This window comes from Kwoniella bestiolae, chromosome 1 (assembly GCF_000512585.2).
Source record: "Kwoniella bestiolae CBS 10118 chromosome 1, complete sequence".
Classification (NCBI taxonomy): domain Eukaryota; kingdom Fungi; phylum Basidiomycota; class Tremellomycetes; order Tremellales; family Cryptococcaceae; genus Kwoniella; species Kwoniella bestiolae.
Window position 1 is genome coordinate 7,123,292 of NC_089241.1, and position 16,540 is coordinate 7,139,831.

Below are 16,540 nucleotides of genomic sequence, written 5' to 3' on the forward strand. Positions count from 1 at the left end.
TAGATCGCTCAATGAACGATATCGTCTGTACAACCATTCCGTATCAGCGTTTCACTCCCTGACCAAGTCAGTAGATACGCAATAAAATTACGCACCCCAGTCTCTCCCTTTCGTAGCTTTCACTCTCTCATCCGTCAATTCCTTCTTCGAGAAATAACCAGATTGGATCTGAGGTATTCGAAAAAGCAAAAATTAGCACGATACCTCGTCGAGCAAAATCCAACCACCACGACCCCTTCCGTTCTTCGTAAGCTCAGCACTCTCAAGCTCAAGCTCAAGTCCAATCTCATACCGTATGACCACCAAACCCATAAATCAAAACGCCGAAACCCACCTTCGCATCAATCTCCACCCTACCATCAGCAGGAATCAGCTCCTCCGGAATCTCATACCTATTAACCACCTCTATCCCACTACCGACAATCGCATCGTACTTCATGTTACTCATGGAAATCAGATTCGTGATCTTCTTGATCCCCAGGAAATGAAGTACGTCAGGCATCAATGCCTGGTGTCGCGCGTCCTTCACTCCGGCAACTACCTCGGTGTTGTTGAAGTATTCTGCTGCGGAATCACCACCTCGTTTACGCCTGTTGTAGACCATGTATTTCGTTACTTCGCCTAGGGCTCGGCCTATCCAGCGCAGAATCAACGTCAGCGTGGAGTACTCGTTATGGCATCGTAAAGAATGGGATGATGGGTCAAAGTGGAAGTATGAGATCTGTGACGATCCCACAATCCCTGACATTCGACGAGAGACGAAGCACACCCACCCTCCTTCTGGAAATAAACAATAACCCCGACCCCACCCCTCTGGGCACATTTGATAGCCTCCGAAATCCCAAAGATCAAATACGGTCTACAAGTACAGATGTCCGATCCGAATACGTCCGAACCAGAACACGAATCGTGTGGTCTGCAGGTGATCTCCACATTGGGATCCTGCAGTTTGGCCGGATCACCCATAATGTAAATTGTCATTCCTCCGATGGGTGGGAGGAAAATCTTGATATCTGGTCGAGTTAGGAGTTCAGGGTACATCCCTCCTGTATCTTCGAAGAGCGCTCGTCGGAGGATGGACTCGTCGATACCTAGTCGGGCTGCTACGCCGGGAAGGTACTGGGTGGCAGAAAAGTAGAATTAGCAAGGAACATCAAGTGAATATACACCATCTGGTAAGCGCGGCAACAAAGGCAGGTGCTTCACGCGCCATGACGAGAATAGCACACTCACCCAGACAGGATCAACAGCCGCCTTGTACGTATTCACCTCAACACCCTGATCTACACCAGGGAAAGCAGCGAGTTCAGGCGATTTGATAACTATATCCCCATCTACCGGAAACTCTCCCTTCCTAGCTAAGACATCCAACTCTTCAATCTTGATATGAGCCTTGGTTTGAGAGATGGTAGGTCGCACGTCTAGTCCTTCGGCGTATTCCTAGAGATTGGGACAACATCAGCGATTCCATGGCACCCGAGCTAATTGTTCAGTAAGATGGGATGACTCACCTTGGCCCAGATTTCTTGGGACATGGCACCCCACGGATCAAACGAGACGATCTTATCGCCGAACCATCCATCAGTGGGAGGGAGGACGAACGGGGGCTAGATCGAGGTAACAACGTCAACACATGATCAGGTGCCATGCAACATTGGATCGATCCACACGAGGTGGTTTGGGTAATAGTGGGGCTACGAGTAATAAGACCACACTCACATGTGTGTTAGTCAAATCAGGCCTCCAATCCGTCCTGAGCTGACCCATGGCAATCGACAAAGCTCGGTAGATACTATATGAACCCGAGTGGGCACCGATGGAATTTCGGATGAGCAGATTCTGCTTGATTCGCGAACAGACCACTGGACCCCGTTCTCGTGCGGTGGCTGCGGATGTGGTCAGCCGATATTCCATTAAGAAAACGATATGTATGTGTCATGTAAGTTGACGATTGGATCGGATCACTCACGACCTGCTCCCCAGTTGATTGGGATGGGGTTGATACCCGCCTGAGAGGGGTATGCTGTAGCGTGAGAGACATGATCAGCACCTGATCTCTATTGAGTTCTTGTGATCATCAACAGACAATTGGTACGGGATGAAGAGTACACCTCCTGGCCCTCTCCTTTCATTCCCCAATTCTCTGAAGATGCAGATGAAACCACCAAAAAATATAAGCTCACTAGTCAAAACAACCCTGTTAGGATACCCCTTCTTCCTATCCTTATCCTTATCCCCCGTAGGAGAAAGAGGTCCAGGCGCGCCCGCCCCGTGAGTAGCAGCCTCCAAAGACAAATTCCCATAAGGTGTTGTACTGCCATTGGTGTTCTGAGGTGGGCTCGTCCCCAAACCGAGATTGTTCAGCGCAGAGGGGAGAAGAGAGGAGAATGATCCTCTTGAGATTCTCAGTGCCTCGACACCACCAGAGTTGGTTCGTGGAGAAGCGGGGAGAGAGGGGATGGGGATGGTCTCTGTCCCTGCTGGGGTGGAAGGGGAGGGCGAGGAGGGGGTCGAGTTGGTTAGATGGAGGGGGTAGGTTGAGGGGTTGGGGTGAGTGGGGTGGGAGCATGTGCAGGGGTTGGGAGTTGTTTTGAGGGATTCGACCTGTAGTAGGGGTAAGATGTCAGTATTAGGTGTGGTGAATGGAAGTGATATGGTTGATCTGGGGAGAGAATGTAGTGGATGAATATAGTATAAGAGGTGATGGGATATACATATACACCGTTGATTAGGAGAGAGGACATCCAAGAGACAAGGCAGTAAAAGCTGACAGAGAACCCACCTGAGCGGCCAATTCCTCTTGTCTTGCATCCAGCTTCTTGAGCAGGTCTAGCACTTGTTGTAAATCTGCCATTATGTGTATGACAGTCGATATATGGTGGGCAGGAACGATGAAAGAGGGAAGACTGTTGAAGAGGGTAGGTATACTAGTCCCCCCTTATATATACCTCGTGATGGATATATCCCCAAAGAGATCTTGTCGACTCGACTCGACTCGACTCGATTATCGGAAGAAGACAAGAAGAGGAGTAGACAAGAAGAATAATGAGAAGAGTTGAATGAGATTCAAGGAAAGATCTTCTTCCTCCTTGCACCTATAGAGTGACGTTTCGGACAAACAATGAGGAATGAGGCCTGTGCGTTGTTACTTGTGTAGTTATCCGATGAGATCGGGTATGACCACGAGTGTGTTTATGATGGGACCGAGAGAGAGTAGAAGAAAGCAGTAGGGTATGGATGCGGTGCGAGTGAGGTATATGAGTAATTTGTGTATGTATATGTCGATCTATCTGCTTGAAGATGATGGTGATGAATGATAAATGACCAAATGACCTGCATAAGTTGTTATCATGTCATCTGAATGTGAAGTCTCCTTATCTCACCTGACTTATCTTGTCTTTTCGTTCATATCCGATACGAACAGAGACCACTCCGGCTACATCGGACTGATTCTCACCCGAATACCGTATGGCACGTGCTTAACCTCACTACGAGATACTCATCAACGTTCTTCCTTGGCTCTCAGATGTAGATACATAACATATCCATGACATATCATATCACTTCGTGTATACCTCTACTCATCTACTCAACATGTACATGTATAATCTACCCACTCGGTCACTTCCCCAACCTGGCCACTCTCAAACACCTCATCCACTCCTTCGCAGCACCACTATGGTTATTCATCCCACCAAAGAAAGCCCTCGTAGCATCCTTCAGTACGATCTGATCATCCAGCTCATCTGACCCTGACAGCGTCATCTTGTTGAGAGGGGGAGAAGCAAGTTCTGACGAAGCATATCCCGAATCTATGTCGAGGTCGTCTAATTCAGATGGGAGGGGGAACACAGAGTGAGACAAGAGGAGGTCCTGTCCTCCAGGCTAGATACCATTCCACAGCCGCAATATCAGCCTCAACTATTCCTCTTCCTTCCAATATCAAGATACCTGTAACGAGGTTTGTTGTGTTTGACAGTGCACAACTCACATGATCATCCAAATACCCTCCAACATCCACCACACATCCTTCCAGCAAAACCAACACCCTCCTCCTAACTCCATGCTCCTCCTTCACGTATTCCCCCTGTCTCTTCCTAACCTCCGCTCGGGTCCACACAGGCAATTCCTCCTTGGGTCTAACCATCTCATGAGGCGGTAAAGCCTCGGTCAACCGACTAGCTTGGGACATGTAGACCCGTGCTCGGGCTTTACGAACTGCGCTTTCGGGTGTGCGGGCGATAGTGGGCACGAGGGAGGTGTATTTGTGAAGTGTCCAGATGAACCATTTCGAGGGGTCCCAGTCGCTAAGATCACACAAACACAAAGTCAGCTAAAGTAAAAAGGGCATGCCTCTCAGGATTGCTAGAATTACTTACGCTGGGTGGGGGCCATTACGGAAGTCTTTGCTGTTTCATGACAGTGTACGTTAGCATGGTAGATGACAGTGTCAGCAAAGCACTATGGCAACATACGGGAATGCGTGATGGAAACTATGAATCAAATCAGCTGCGCTCAGACGACACAGTTGGACCAGCTCACTTGTGATTCCCCTCTCCAGAAGTCAACACAGCCAGTAACTGCGGAGTATACGGTGTCAGCCTGAGAGTACCCAGATGGACATCATCAGATCAGCTCACGTAGTTTCCTCTTGCCGTCACCTCTTCAGTATAAGGTTGTAGCCCCGTCCAGTGAGCTAACGAGTTGATACAGAAGGTGGTATGCCTGCATCGCATCACTCAGCTAGACGGCTCTACTCATGAGATAGCTGATTTGCAGTAGGTACACAAAACTTACCAGATCAACAACCTAGCTATCGCTCCGCCCCATACTAATCCGCCTAACCAATCGTTCCACCCCCAATGAGCTATCAGAGCTGGCAGGATCAGACCAGAAAACAAAGCGACAGGCACGTAGTATTTATGCTGGAATCGAACGACTGGGTAGAAAGAGCCACTCAGTGATTAGCTATGACAACTTCGATGATGGTATGCTACCACTACCACAGTCGAAGTCGAGATACACAGGAGGAGACGGATGATCAGAAGGATTGAGGTCACCCACCCGGATCAGACTCCAAATCACCCCTCTCAATCAACTTCATCCGTGGATAAGAGGGTTTACGGAATATCCATCCGCAGTGGGAGAACCATAATCCCTTGGAGGCGGAGTATGGATCGTGCAAGTTTGAGTCGGTGAATCTGTGAATACAATATCATACGCATCAGTATGAGTGATCGGTATGACACTGATAACTGTTGATTAGGGCAGTATAGAAAGGGATCTGGGGATGAGAAAGTAAAATACCCACCTATGATGCAATCTATGTCTCAAGACCCACCACTTGATACTCCCCTGAAAACCCATCGAACCCATCCATGCTAGGACGATTCGTAGTGGTGTGGTAGCTGTGAAAGCGCGGTGTGACCAGAGGCGGTGATATCCTACAGCATAGCAGATACGAAGCGTTCAGCTTGAATGTACCAGAAGCGAGGTAGGGTACATTGGTTGTTGAGCTGAAGCGAGAGCGAGGAAGAGAATATTAGACGAAAGAAGAAAGATTCACCTATTGTTATACTATATACGCCTCGCGTCAGCTCAACCGTCTTTTCGATTTTAGCTTGAATCGAGCTCACCCGAAGGAAGCCAATTGCCACGAGATGAAACACAGTACGAGTGTCTTTGGGTCAATGGAAGTAAGAGGGGAGAGGTAGATCGCTCCGACTAGAGCGAATATGTGGATTGCTAGAGATATGAGCAATGAGAATGAGCTATCGTCCTTTCTGGCGAGTGTGCCTTCAATGGCTCAAAGGGATAGGATGACTTACATACAAAGAATATACCATTTGCTTTTGCCCACTTTGATCAGCTCACGAACCGTGGTAATGGTGATATGCAATTAAAGAAGGAGAAAGAGGACAAACTCACACCACCAGATTTCTCCCTTCTCACCTGTCGCATCTCTCTTCTTCCTTGAAGTGTCCCTTGTGGGGATGATAATCTCTGCCATGGTATCGTATCGATCAGTGTTGACGAGAGAAGAAAGATGGAAGAAGGAAAGATGACGAATGAATATCTGGATTGATGATCTTTATATATGATGGGCGAGTATGGTGGTGGTGACGATGATGGATCACTCGTGGGTATATATATATTGTGCTGTGTATGATAGGTATGGTATGATCGGTCAGAAGGGTATGTATGATGAGACAGTGTATTAATCAAAGGACCTGTTTTATATTCATCACCATCATCAAAAACATGAGGATAGAGTGCGGTCATACAAACCAATTCAACATGACCGAACCACGCCATGTCCATATCCATGTCCATGTCCACTACTATGACATGCATACGAAGCGACACATCGTCTCCCGATGCCGTATGCCGTTATCTGTTAACTCGCATTCCTGATATTCGATCAGCGTGGACTTGAAAGTGGAGGTTGGAGATCGAGGATAGACATCGGATGTCTCTGGTTGGTACTCATACAACAGCATAAAAAGGTAGACGTCACCTCGTTGTGCCTAAAGAGACACCCAAGGAGATGAGTTGTATCTCCTCGCAGATCACAGACGCCACTTTGATATTTATATTCCCGCCTGAATATATAAAGCCACGTGTCACAACTCATTCTCGTTCAACGACGCAAGCGTCAGCGATGACAGTGGAGAGTGTGAGTTGAGAGACGCGATTTGAGTATCATCATTATGATGATATCTCATACATCTTATACCCCCATAGACATAGACAATATCATTAATCATGCCAGTAGCATCAGTAACCACCAGCGCAGGTATGTCCCCTTCCCCCTCCCCCTCTCCTTAGGTCGGACATCCCAAGAAGCATAGCTCATACCTCTTACGGGGTGACTTACAGCTGGTTCGTTGACCCTGCTCGAAGATGAAGATAAAGATATCAGAGTATACGCCTTGAACCACCTGTTGAATATCGTGGGGCAGTTTTGGGCAGAGATGAGTGACAAGTTGTCATATCTGTGAGCCTCTTCTCTCCTTATCCGTATCTCTCTGATCGCATCTGCATTGTGCTTCTTAGTCACATCGCAATTACGCTGATATCATATAAACACATACAGAGAACTACTCGCAGATCCAATGTCCAAAGAACTCCCCTCGGAATCACGTCCTCAAGCTGCATTGTTGATATCCAAGATATACTATTACATGGGATATCTAGATGAGGCAGTCGAGTTCGCGTTGAAAGCTGGAGTGGCATTTGAGAAGGAGAAGGAAGGGGAGTTTAGGGAGACTATCATCTGTGAGTGACGATTAAGCTCTTTAACTCGACAGTTGCCTTTATATAATATCCTTCTCTGTCGAAACGAATTTCTTTTTCCAAGGACCATACTCACTCTGCTTATACCCTGATAGCCGGCTGCCTTGATCGAGCCATCGAGCAGACCTCCCGTGGCGAGAAGATCGATACTGCTCTAAGTAACATAGTGGACAGCGTATTGAGAAGTACCTCCGGCGAGAATGGCAAACTCGTGAGTACTCTCTGACCATACATCATCCCTCGCCTCTCTCGAACTTCAGTCATCCTAAGTCACTCTCTCTCTACGCCCTGGCTCAAAATCTGTTCACTGCATCTCCTCTTCATGTATGCTGACACAAACTCTCTCCATCCAGGCAATGGGTCTAGCCCTCTCCCTCCGTCGGCTCGATCTCGTAGAAATGATCTACCTCACGTCCAGAGCCAACTCCGCTTCTCAACCCTCCACTTCCGCCAAACCTCAAGCTTCTCGACCAACTCACGATGAGAGCCTCCTGCGATACGTCCTGTCGGAAGTAGTATCGGGAGCTACAGGGAATGAAGGATGGTCAGAGGAGTTCAGGTCAAACGTGAGTATTCGAGCTTTTCCACTAAACCTCTCCTCGCCAACTCGATCAATCATCCCAGATCACGAGAATACTTAGCTGAAACTGTTTGCCTCATCCGCAAAACAGCTTTTCAACCTGTTACTTCGTTTATTCCACTTCAACTCTCAACCTGACTGGAACTCCATAACCACCATCTGGGCTCAAAATTCTGATGTCGACTCGTGCGGCGAAGCTCTGATTAAACTGTTGAGTGAACAAAACCACTTGGATGCATACCAGATCGCTTTCGATCTCAACGAAGTCGCCCCTCAGGCTTTCATAGATGGGATAAGAAGTAGACTAGCTGAAAAGGGCTTGGCACCTCCTGCTGAGAACCCGGTGAGTACGATCCCCTGAATTTGGATCTCAGACTTCCAGAGCTTTATGAGGTGTCTCATCGTTCAAAGCTGATTATATGCTGTTCTCACAAATAGGACGAAAGTGATCCCAAAGTCATCTTGGACAATATCCTGAAGGGAGTTACCTCCGCTGAACTATTCTTGAACTTCTTGAACAAGAATAACAAGACTGATATGTCGATATTGAAAGTCACCAAGGTGAGTTATTGCCATCCTTCATACCCCTTCAACCCCTCGATCCTTTCACCCCAATCTACGCTCCACGTCCTGGATTGGTCACCTGATATCCTCTCATGTGCATCTAGGACACTCTCGAAGATCGATACTCAATTTACCACTCCGCCATAACATTCACCAACGCATTCGCAAATTGCGGTACCACCTCGGATAAATTCCTCCGAGAGAATTTGGATTACCTCGGCCGAGCATCCAATTGGGCCAAGTTCTCCACCACCGCCGCACTCGGTTTGATACATCGTGGATCATGGATCAACGGATCTAAAGTTGTGAAACCGTATTTACCCGGTGGTTCGGCACCCAACAAGTTCTCTGAAGGTGGTTCCCTCTTTGCGCTCGGGTTGATATATAGTGGTAGAAGGGAATTTGCCGAGGAGGAGTTGAAGAAGAATTTGAATGAGGGTGCCGATCCGATTGTGCAGCATGGTGCGGCCTTGGGGTTGGGAGTTAGTGCGATTGCTACTGCTGATGAGGGTGAGTTTGGCCTGATGTTTGAACAATTTCTTCAGATACCCCGATCATGGCTACTTGACATTGTGATTATCCACATGTTCTTCTACCATGCGACACTATGCGGATATGTTCGTGCAACGAGGTGGAGGCTGATCATCGTCTTGTCTCACCGCAGACACCTACGACCAAATTCGGACTATCCTATTCAGCGATAATGCCACCGCGGGTGAGGCAGCAGGATACGCCATGGGATTGGTCATGCTCGGTACTGCTTCTGAAAAAGCCTTGGACGAAATGCTAGCGTACGCTAGGGAAACACAACATGAAAAGATCATTAGGAGTTTGGCAATGGGTATTGCGTTTGTCATGTACAGTCAGAGGGAGAAGGCGGATGGGATCATTCAGATTCTTACCGAGGAGAAGGTGGGTCAATCGATTGTTAAACATAACATCTTGACCACACTCGCCTTGCCTTGATCAACGTATCTTCGTCGAAACCGCTACTCCAGGTCGACATTCCACATTTGTTCTGAATGCTTCTGAATGCTGACTTTCCTTATTGTTCTCCAGGACGCAATCCTCCGATACGGCGGAATGTTCACCATCGCTCTTGCCTACGCCGGAACAGGTAACAACAAAGCCGTCAAGAAGCTTTTGCACGTTGCTGTCTCTGATGTGAACGATGATGTACGACGAGCAGCAGTGACTGCGCTAGGATTCGTCCTTTTCCGAAACCACACTCAGGTTCCTAGAGTTGTCCAGCTTCTCGCGGAAAGTTATAACCCCCATGTCAGGCATGGTGCTACCCTCGCTTTGGGTATTTCGTGTGCCGGGACTGGATTAGAGGTCAGTTGGATGATCGTGCCAAGTGGACCCACAGGAAGCTGACATCTTTTGGGTATCTCAATAGACCGCCATTGAACTGCTCGAACCAATGACGAAAGACCCAGTGGACTTCGTCCGACAGGGAGCTTACCTATCCCTCGCGATGATCCTGATCCAACAATCCGAAGCTTCTTCACCCAAATCCGCAAGTATACGAGAACTATTCGCCAAAGTAGTGAGCGACAAGCATGAAGATCCGATGGCGCGATTCGGAGCATCCTTGGCCCAAGGTATAATCGATGCGGGAGGTAGGAACATGACATTGAGATTATCGACCCGAGCAGGAACGTTGAATATGAATACCATTGTCGGGTTGACCTTGTTCACTCAATTCTGGTATTGGTTCCCTCTAGCTCATGGATTGGGGCTGGCCTTCACGCCTACGGCTATCATCGCTGTGGATGAGAACTTGAAGATACCCAAGATCGACTTGAACTGTAATGCCAGGCAATCGCTGTTCGCCTACCCGTCGACGGAGAAGAAGCAGGAGGAGAAGAAGAAGGATAAGGCCAAGACGGCCGTGCTGTCCACTACTGCTAAAGCAAAGGCTAGGGATAGGGCTAAGAAGCAGGAGGCAGGGGAGGCTATGGATACTGTGAGTGAAGCTTTGTCTTTCACTTAACGTTCTATATCTCAAATACTTCTTCGTCTGGCTGGGCAGTCTGTGTTGTCCTATCATCTTCATATACCATAAACATATAGCCCACCTGGTGTATCGCGCTGACACCCTCATTCGTAGGACGACAAACTCGACGTCCCATCCACATCCGATAAACCCTCCACCCCCACACCAGCCCAAAAGAAAAAACCCTCCGAACCATCCTCATTCACCCTTTCAAACATGTCACGGGTCGTACCATCCCAGATCCAATATATCTCTTTCCCCGCTGAAGGGCGATACGCCCCCGTCAGACCACTATCAGAGGGGAAACAGGGGAATATCATTGTGGTGAGGGATAACAAACCTGAGACCGAGGGGGAGTATATAGAGTTGGATAAGGGATTATGGCCCGGTTGGGGAGGGGGTCAGACTGCTGAACAACCGCAGGCTCAGGCTCAAGAGCAGACTACAGGAACAGCAGCAGGAGCAGGAGCAGTGGTGGAAGATGAGGACGAGGATGTGGAACCGCCTCAACCTTTTGAATATCCTTTTGAAGATTAGATGTAGAAGTAGAAATGAGATAGGAATGAACAGAAATGAATGAATATATCAATGCATAAGATAATAAGGTAGACAAAAGATCTTAGATGACAAGGAGGTGTACAGTCGTTCAGATTGTCAATGAGGGTTTGGTGGTGCATGAATGATATCGGGGTTTCGTGATTGGTCGAATGGAGGAAGTGAACATGTATACTGTTCCTTGATACGTTGAGTTGCAGCTTCTTGGCACTGTATCAGGTTGATCCTTGTGATTTCTGGTTGAAACGCTGTCGTGAACTGCCTTGGAGCAGACAAGATCAGCAAGAATACGATCGGACTCTTGAGGGCCGTGACGATGAAGGGATTGACCGGCAGTGAACTGATCAATCTGACACTCGTGTCATCCATTGTCTCGTCTGTCCTTTCATGAGGTGACATGAGCCTCAGCATACATGCCCATGCATAAACGCATCACTGCATCTTCACTCACCTCGTCCGTCACTTGCATCATTCCCCACTTGGTTTCATGAGTATCCTTGATCTTGGTAATTGAATCTTGGCGAGCGTGTCGTTCTTGGCATTTGGCATTTGTGCGTCATGCCGATAGTTTTGAGTCAGTGTCAAGATGATAAGGAAAATGGTCCACAAACCTCACCTTGTATGAATACTCATACTGACCATTTGATCACTACGAGTAAAGCGAGGCTTACTGATCTTCGTTCATACCAATCCATCACCAAAACCTTCATCTCCTCAATCACCACACCCCATGTCATGTCCCTCTCCCGTCGGACCTCCCTCTCCCTCCACTCGCACCCTACACTAACCGACGACTCTGTCCTACCCCTCACATCCGACGAGATCCAATCATTCCTAGATGAACTGGACCACAACGGAGACGGTCTTATTCAGTACTCGGAGGTCGAACGAGCATTGGACGCAGTCAACGAAGAGTTAACTCCCAGCCCTAGACCACACAATATCAACCATCCCTCGAAAGACGATGTTGCGCGTCATGCCTTTCTGCGTGATCTACTGGGGACGACCAGCACCAGCTCAGAACCGATCGCGATACGTCGAGAGGACTTTGCAGAGCGACTCAAGAGCTGGAATATACCCAGTATGAAACAATCTACATCGAACGAAGCGTCTGACCGGGAATATATGAGCAGCATAGGACCATGGAGGAGGTTTAGATCATGGTGGTCCGTCAAGGGTCCTGAGGTGCTCTTCCTTGGTTTGGTCGTGGGAAGTATACTGGGAATGATGCTATGGCAATCACTCAAGTACTCTCTCAATCCAAAGTATCGAGCAGCCTTCGGATGGGGCGTAGTACTCGCCAAGACCTGTGCAGGGGGATTGTACTTCACAATGTTCTACCTGGTCCTCAGCATGTCACGGTACTTTTCGACATTTCTTCGGAGGTGGTACCTCGTATCTAGAATAGTCAACTGGGATTTGAGCCAATCATTCCACATCAAGATTTCCTGCCTCGCTTTAGGATTGGCTACGCTCCATGCCATAGGTCACTTGGGTGGAACCTTCGTATATGGGAGTAGAAGCTCGAGACAGGACGCAGTAGCTGAAGTATTATCGCCCGACCTGGTCCCAAGACCTTACAATGCCTACATCAGATCCCTCCCTGGAATAACCGGATTAGTAGCATTGGGTCTGTTTTACGTACTGGCTGGACTGAGTACACCGAGAATTAGGAAATGGAATTACGAGGTATTCCAGTTGGGTCATCTACTCATGTATCCCATCATAGCATTGCTCATGGCTCACGGTACCGCACATCTCCTGCAATTCCCCATGCTGGGGTACTTCCTCGCCTTTCCGACTCTCTTGGTACTCGTCGAAAGAATCACGAGACTGTTCATTGGATTTAGGGGTATAAAGGCTACGATCAAGATACTGGATTCCGCAACTATCCAACTTACCATCCCGACCCCTAAACCAGAGGTGTTGTGGAGGTACAAACCTGGTCAATACATCTTTCTTCAAGTCCCAAGTATATCTCGATTCCAGTGGCACCCTTTTACCATATCTACCTGCATCAACAGCAAAATACAATTGCACATCAAGACCGATGGGAATTGGACCAGTACTTTGAGGGATCTAGCCCCCTCTGGAGAAAAGGGAGGGACAGAGGGGGAGTTGGTGGTAGGGCTGAACGGTCCGTTCGGAGCTCCGGCAGAGAGGTTTTACGAGTATAGTCATGCGATCTTGGTGGGGAGTGGGATTGGCGTGACGCCTTTTTCGGGGATATTGGCGGATTTGCAGGAGAGGGACGATAGGTCGCATGGTGGGCCGGGTCAAGGTGAGCTGGAGTCTAAGCTCAAAAATGGGACTTTTCCCTTCCCAATTGATATGTATCAGATGTTGGCATGTGGATCGACTGACACTTTGACCGTGCAGCTACTGCACCTTCGGAGGGTATCAACGAGAAAACGTCCAACTCTAACCCCCTAAGTCGAACACTCTCACGCACCCTCTCGCGAAAGAAATCGCGAACACGCTCTCAACGAAATTCTACCCGGTCTCCTTATCCACCAGACTACAAACGAATCGATTTCCACTGGATGGTGCGCGACAAGAACCACCTAAGTTGGTTTTCGAACCTCCTCAATTCCATCTCAAAATCACAAGAATATCATCGGTCCCTCCTCAGCTCATCACCGTCCTATCCCCACTTGGACATCCGCCTCCAGACGCACGTCACGGCCAAACGTAAATCCCTGACCACCCACATCTACCGGTGGCTCCTCGAGCTTCACAGGACGGATGATCATCCCGAATCGCCCTTGACCGGCTTATTGAACGGATCAAACTTTGGTAGACCGGATTTCATCAAGATTCTGGATAAGCACTACGAAGATATGGCAGAGTACCAAAGGTCGTCTGGCAGGCACAGGGAAGGAGGAGAGGGAGGGGCGGAGAAGTTGAAAGTTGGGGTATTCTTTTGCGGGGCGCCGATGATTGGTGAGATTCTCGCGGATAGGTGTAAAGCTTTGACGAAGAGAGGGGAAGAGGAGGGGGTCGAGGTTAGATATCATTTTATGATTGAGGTGTTTGGGTAGTTGTCCAGCCTTGAATATATGTATGATTAGATGTCGATAGGATAGATCACCGAGCGTCTTCAGAAAACATTGTTAGCGAGTGGGATTATCTCTTCACCGTGCTGTCGCCCAGTCTCAGACTCCGACACTGAAGCGAAAGATCACGCCATGATGTGCTACTCTCATCCTACCTATAACAGGGTAACCGGAGTGTCCTGGTCATTCATATGAATTCTCTGGAACTGAAAACGATACATTCGCAACAGTCTTACGTACTAGTATGCAATGGCACACTAGAGTTACGCCGAACACTCGGTGGTTCGGTTGAATGGACCAGCGTACTCGTAACAATGCTTTACGTTATCTCCGGCATTTGATACGAGTAATCCTCAGACTCACTCATCCCGGATTCCTTGGCGGACGAAACCGGGTAGATACAAAGAGCTTGGTACAAACCTACAAACCGTACTTCACCACAACAAGTCTTTCAATGCTGTGTACTTGGCAGCCGATAGATACTGATTAAATTGCGGATGTCTCGTTTTTGATAGCTTCGTCATAACGCACAGAATCGTCATCAACTTTGATTGTTTTCGGCTCAATGTGAACTTGACTGCTCATGGCCTGCACTGCTGGGTCTTCCAGGCAGATGTAGTGTTTGCCGGAATGCTTTACTTGCATCGCCTTGATCGATCGTATCTCACTTGGCACTTTATCAGATCATCAGTCTAGCTCAATGTAGACTTCATAAACCTAGAAACGCTTGGCTGTGGCATGATCTCTCCTCGTATTCAGGACAAGTCGTCTGTTATGAGGTGCCAGCAGGCCGGACTCCTCATCAGCATCTCAACAATTCCCCAGGACAATAACAATTTTGACCTCATCAGCACTTTGCGCCAAGGTGTGCGATCGAAGCCAAGTACAAGGTGACATCCATGTCATCATCGTTTCTTCCACCCTCAAAAGCTATATAAAGGACCTCAGCCAACTCTATCCAGATATGCTCTATCCATTCAGGCCTCTCCGAAAAGCGACAGCCACTCTCAAACATGATCTTCACCACCTTCACACTCGGTCTGTTGGCCACATCAGCCCTAGCGGCGCCGACATATTCTGACTCATGGTCAGACCACGATAAATCCAAATCGGAGTCATACCCATACGGAACCAAAGTCGGCGAACCCAAGTACTTCACCTCGGCCTTCTCGACCCGTGCCAATGCCACCCAAGTCATTGCCAACAACGGAACAGCTGTTCCTGGTCAGACAGGTGCATTCGGTCATTTCTCTTTCAAGATCAATAGCGATAAAGATATAATCTGCTACGATATCACTCTTGTCAACGTGACTGGGGAATACCTGAGTCCAGCATTCACTGCTACCCATATCCATCAGGGTCCAAGAGGGTCTGCTGGTCCACCAAGGTGGGTAAATGTATTTCATCTCGTCGCTCTGCCTCCTCACAGTCTACTTCAGCACTTCATGCTGATTTACCATTCCAATGTCCTCAGAATCGCATTCCCCAACCCCGAGAAGGTCCGAGTCGACCAGACTGGAGCCGAAGTGCGGGTCTCCAAGGGATGTCTCCAAGGACCCTTCAGCACCAACGTCACCGCCAACGGTACAGACACAGGTAGTGCCTCAGGATTCACCCTGAAAGCGATCGAAGATTCACCTTCCTCCTTCTTCGCCGATACACACATTGTCCAGTTCCCAGCAGGAGCAGTGAGAGGTCAATTGAACAGCTCCGAAGTACCAGTCAAGAATCCCGAATGGTTCACCTCGACCCTTCGGACCGATGCCACCTCCAACCAAGTCGTCAATGGTAGTAGCATCAGTGTCCCCGGATCGGAAGGTACGAAAGCGACCTATATTTTGAAGATCAATTCGGAAGAGGATATCCTGTGCTACGATATTGTCGTTGAAGGCTTCCCCGAGGGTCAAGAATACTTTAGTCCAGCTAAGACCGCTACTCACGTACATAGTGGAGTGTACGGTCAATCCGGCCCACCAAGACTCGCGTTCAAGAACCCCCAACCGGTCGAGAAAGACGACTGGAAGCTCCTCAAATTGGTGAAGAGTTTGCTCGGCAAGAGCAAGAACTACAAGACCGTCAGGGTATCCTCAGAATGTGTCAAAGGTCCATTCACAACCGGTCTGTTGGATGTTAATGGTACGGATACTGGATCAGCCACTGGATTTACGCTCAAACAGATGGAGGAGAACACAGAAGCATTCAATGCGGATTTCCACACCAGCGGATTCGTGGCTGGGGCTGTTAGGGGTCAACTCTATCGGGTATAAATAAGCGAAGAGAGGCGAGGAAGATAAGCAGTTGGGGTGCAGGGAGCTAAACGGGGTGCCAAGTATCTATGGACAATTTCTTGTGTCAGTAATTGATTGATCGTATTCCGAAGCATTATTGGCAGTACAGTTAGAACAAATCAAGTATAATGTGAAGGATGAATTACATATCTGAGCAGATTGCGGTTTGGCCCTTCTAACCGGTTCAAAGCTCCTTCGAGCA

The 16,540-nt window shown here is 48.4% G+C and overlaps 5 protein-coding genes across 5 annotated transcripts; 3 read left to right on the forward strand and 2 right to left on the reverse strand.

The window, feature by feature from the left end:
* Positions 1 to 87: 87 nt before the first annotated feature.
* I302_102671 (uncharacterized protein) lies at positions 88 to 2,854 on the reverse strand (the record flags this gene model as incomplete). The annotated part of the gene is made up of 9 exons (XM_019188044.1): positions 88 to 168; positions 335 to 633; positions 774 to 1,119; positions 1,234 to 1,440; positions 1,512 to 1,607; positions 1,720 to 1,886; positions 1,970 to 2,023; positions 2,184 to 2,604; positions 2,783 to 2,854. The coding sequence occupies 9 exons, from the start codon at positions 2,852 to 2,854 to the stop codon at positions 88 to 90; spliced, it is 1,743 nt and encodes a 580-aa protein (XP_019050922.1).
* Positions 2,855 to 3,621: 767 nt separating this feature from the next.
* Positions 3,622 to 6,010, reverse strand: I302_102672 (uncharacterized protein; the record flags this gene model as incomplete). Its single annotated transcript, XM_065869532.1, has 13 exons — positions 3,622 to 3,885; positions 3,992 to 4,307; positions 4,380 to 4,409; positions 4,476 to 4,493; positions 4,543 to 4,580; positions 4,641 to 4,725; positions 4,798 to 4,939; positions 5,065 to 5,201; positions 5,312 to 5,444; positions 5,567 to 5,577; positions 5,637 to 5,745; positions 5,829 to 5,849; positions 5,929 to 6,010. The coding sequence occupies 13 exons, from the start codon at positions 6,008 to 6,010 to the stop codon at positions 3,622 to 3,624; spliced, it is 1,386 nt and encodes a 461-aa protein (XP_065725604.1).
* A 755-nt stretch (positions 6,011 to 6,765) lies between these two features.
* On the forward strand, positions 6,766 to 10,976 carry I302_102673 (uncharacterized protein; the record flags this gene model as incomplete). Its single annotated transcript, XM_019188046.1, has 12 exons — positions 6,766 to 6,796; positions 6,880 to 6,997; positions 7,097 to 7,278; positions 7,392 to 7,507; positions 7,650 to 7,862; positions 7,968 to 8,219; positions 8,315 to 8,437; positions 8,545 to 8,950; positions 9,105 to 9,352; positions 9,500 to 9,775; positions 9,840 to 10,409; positions 10,554 to 10,976. 12 exons carry the CDS (start codon positions 6,766 to 6,768, stop codon positions 10,974 to 10,976), a joined length of 2,958 nt encoding a protein of 985 aa, XP_019050924.1.
* Positions 10,977 to 11,729: 753 nt separating this feature from the next.
* On the forward strand, positions 11,730 to 14,035 carry I302_102674 (uncharacterized protein; the record flags this gene model as incomplete). The annotated part of the gene is made up of 2 exons (XM_019188047.1): positions 11,730 to 13,275; positions 13,374 to 14,035. 2 exons carry the CDS (start codon positions 11,730 to 11,732, stop codon positions 14,033 to 14,035), a joined length of 2,208 nt encoding a protein of 735 aa, XP_019050925.1.
* Positions 14,036 to 15,063: 1,028 nt separating this feature from the next.
* On the forward strand, positions 15,064 to 16,317 carry I302_102675 (uncharacterized protein; the record flags this gene model as incomplete). Its single annotated transcript, XM_019188048.1, has 2 exons — positions 15,064 to 15,437; positions 15,525 to 16,317. 2 exons carry the CDS (start codon positions 15,064 to 15,066, stop codon positions 16,315 to 16,317), a joined length of 1,167 nt encoding a protein of 388 aa, XP_019050926.1.
* Positions 16,318 to 16,540: the final 223 nt, after the last annotated feature.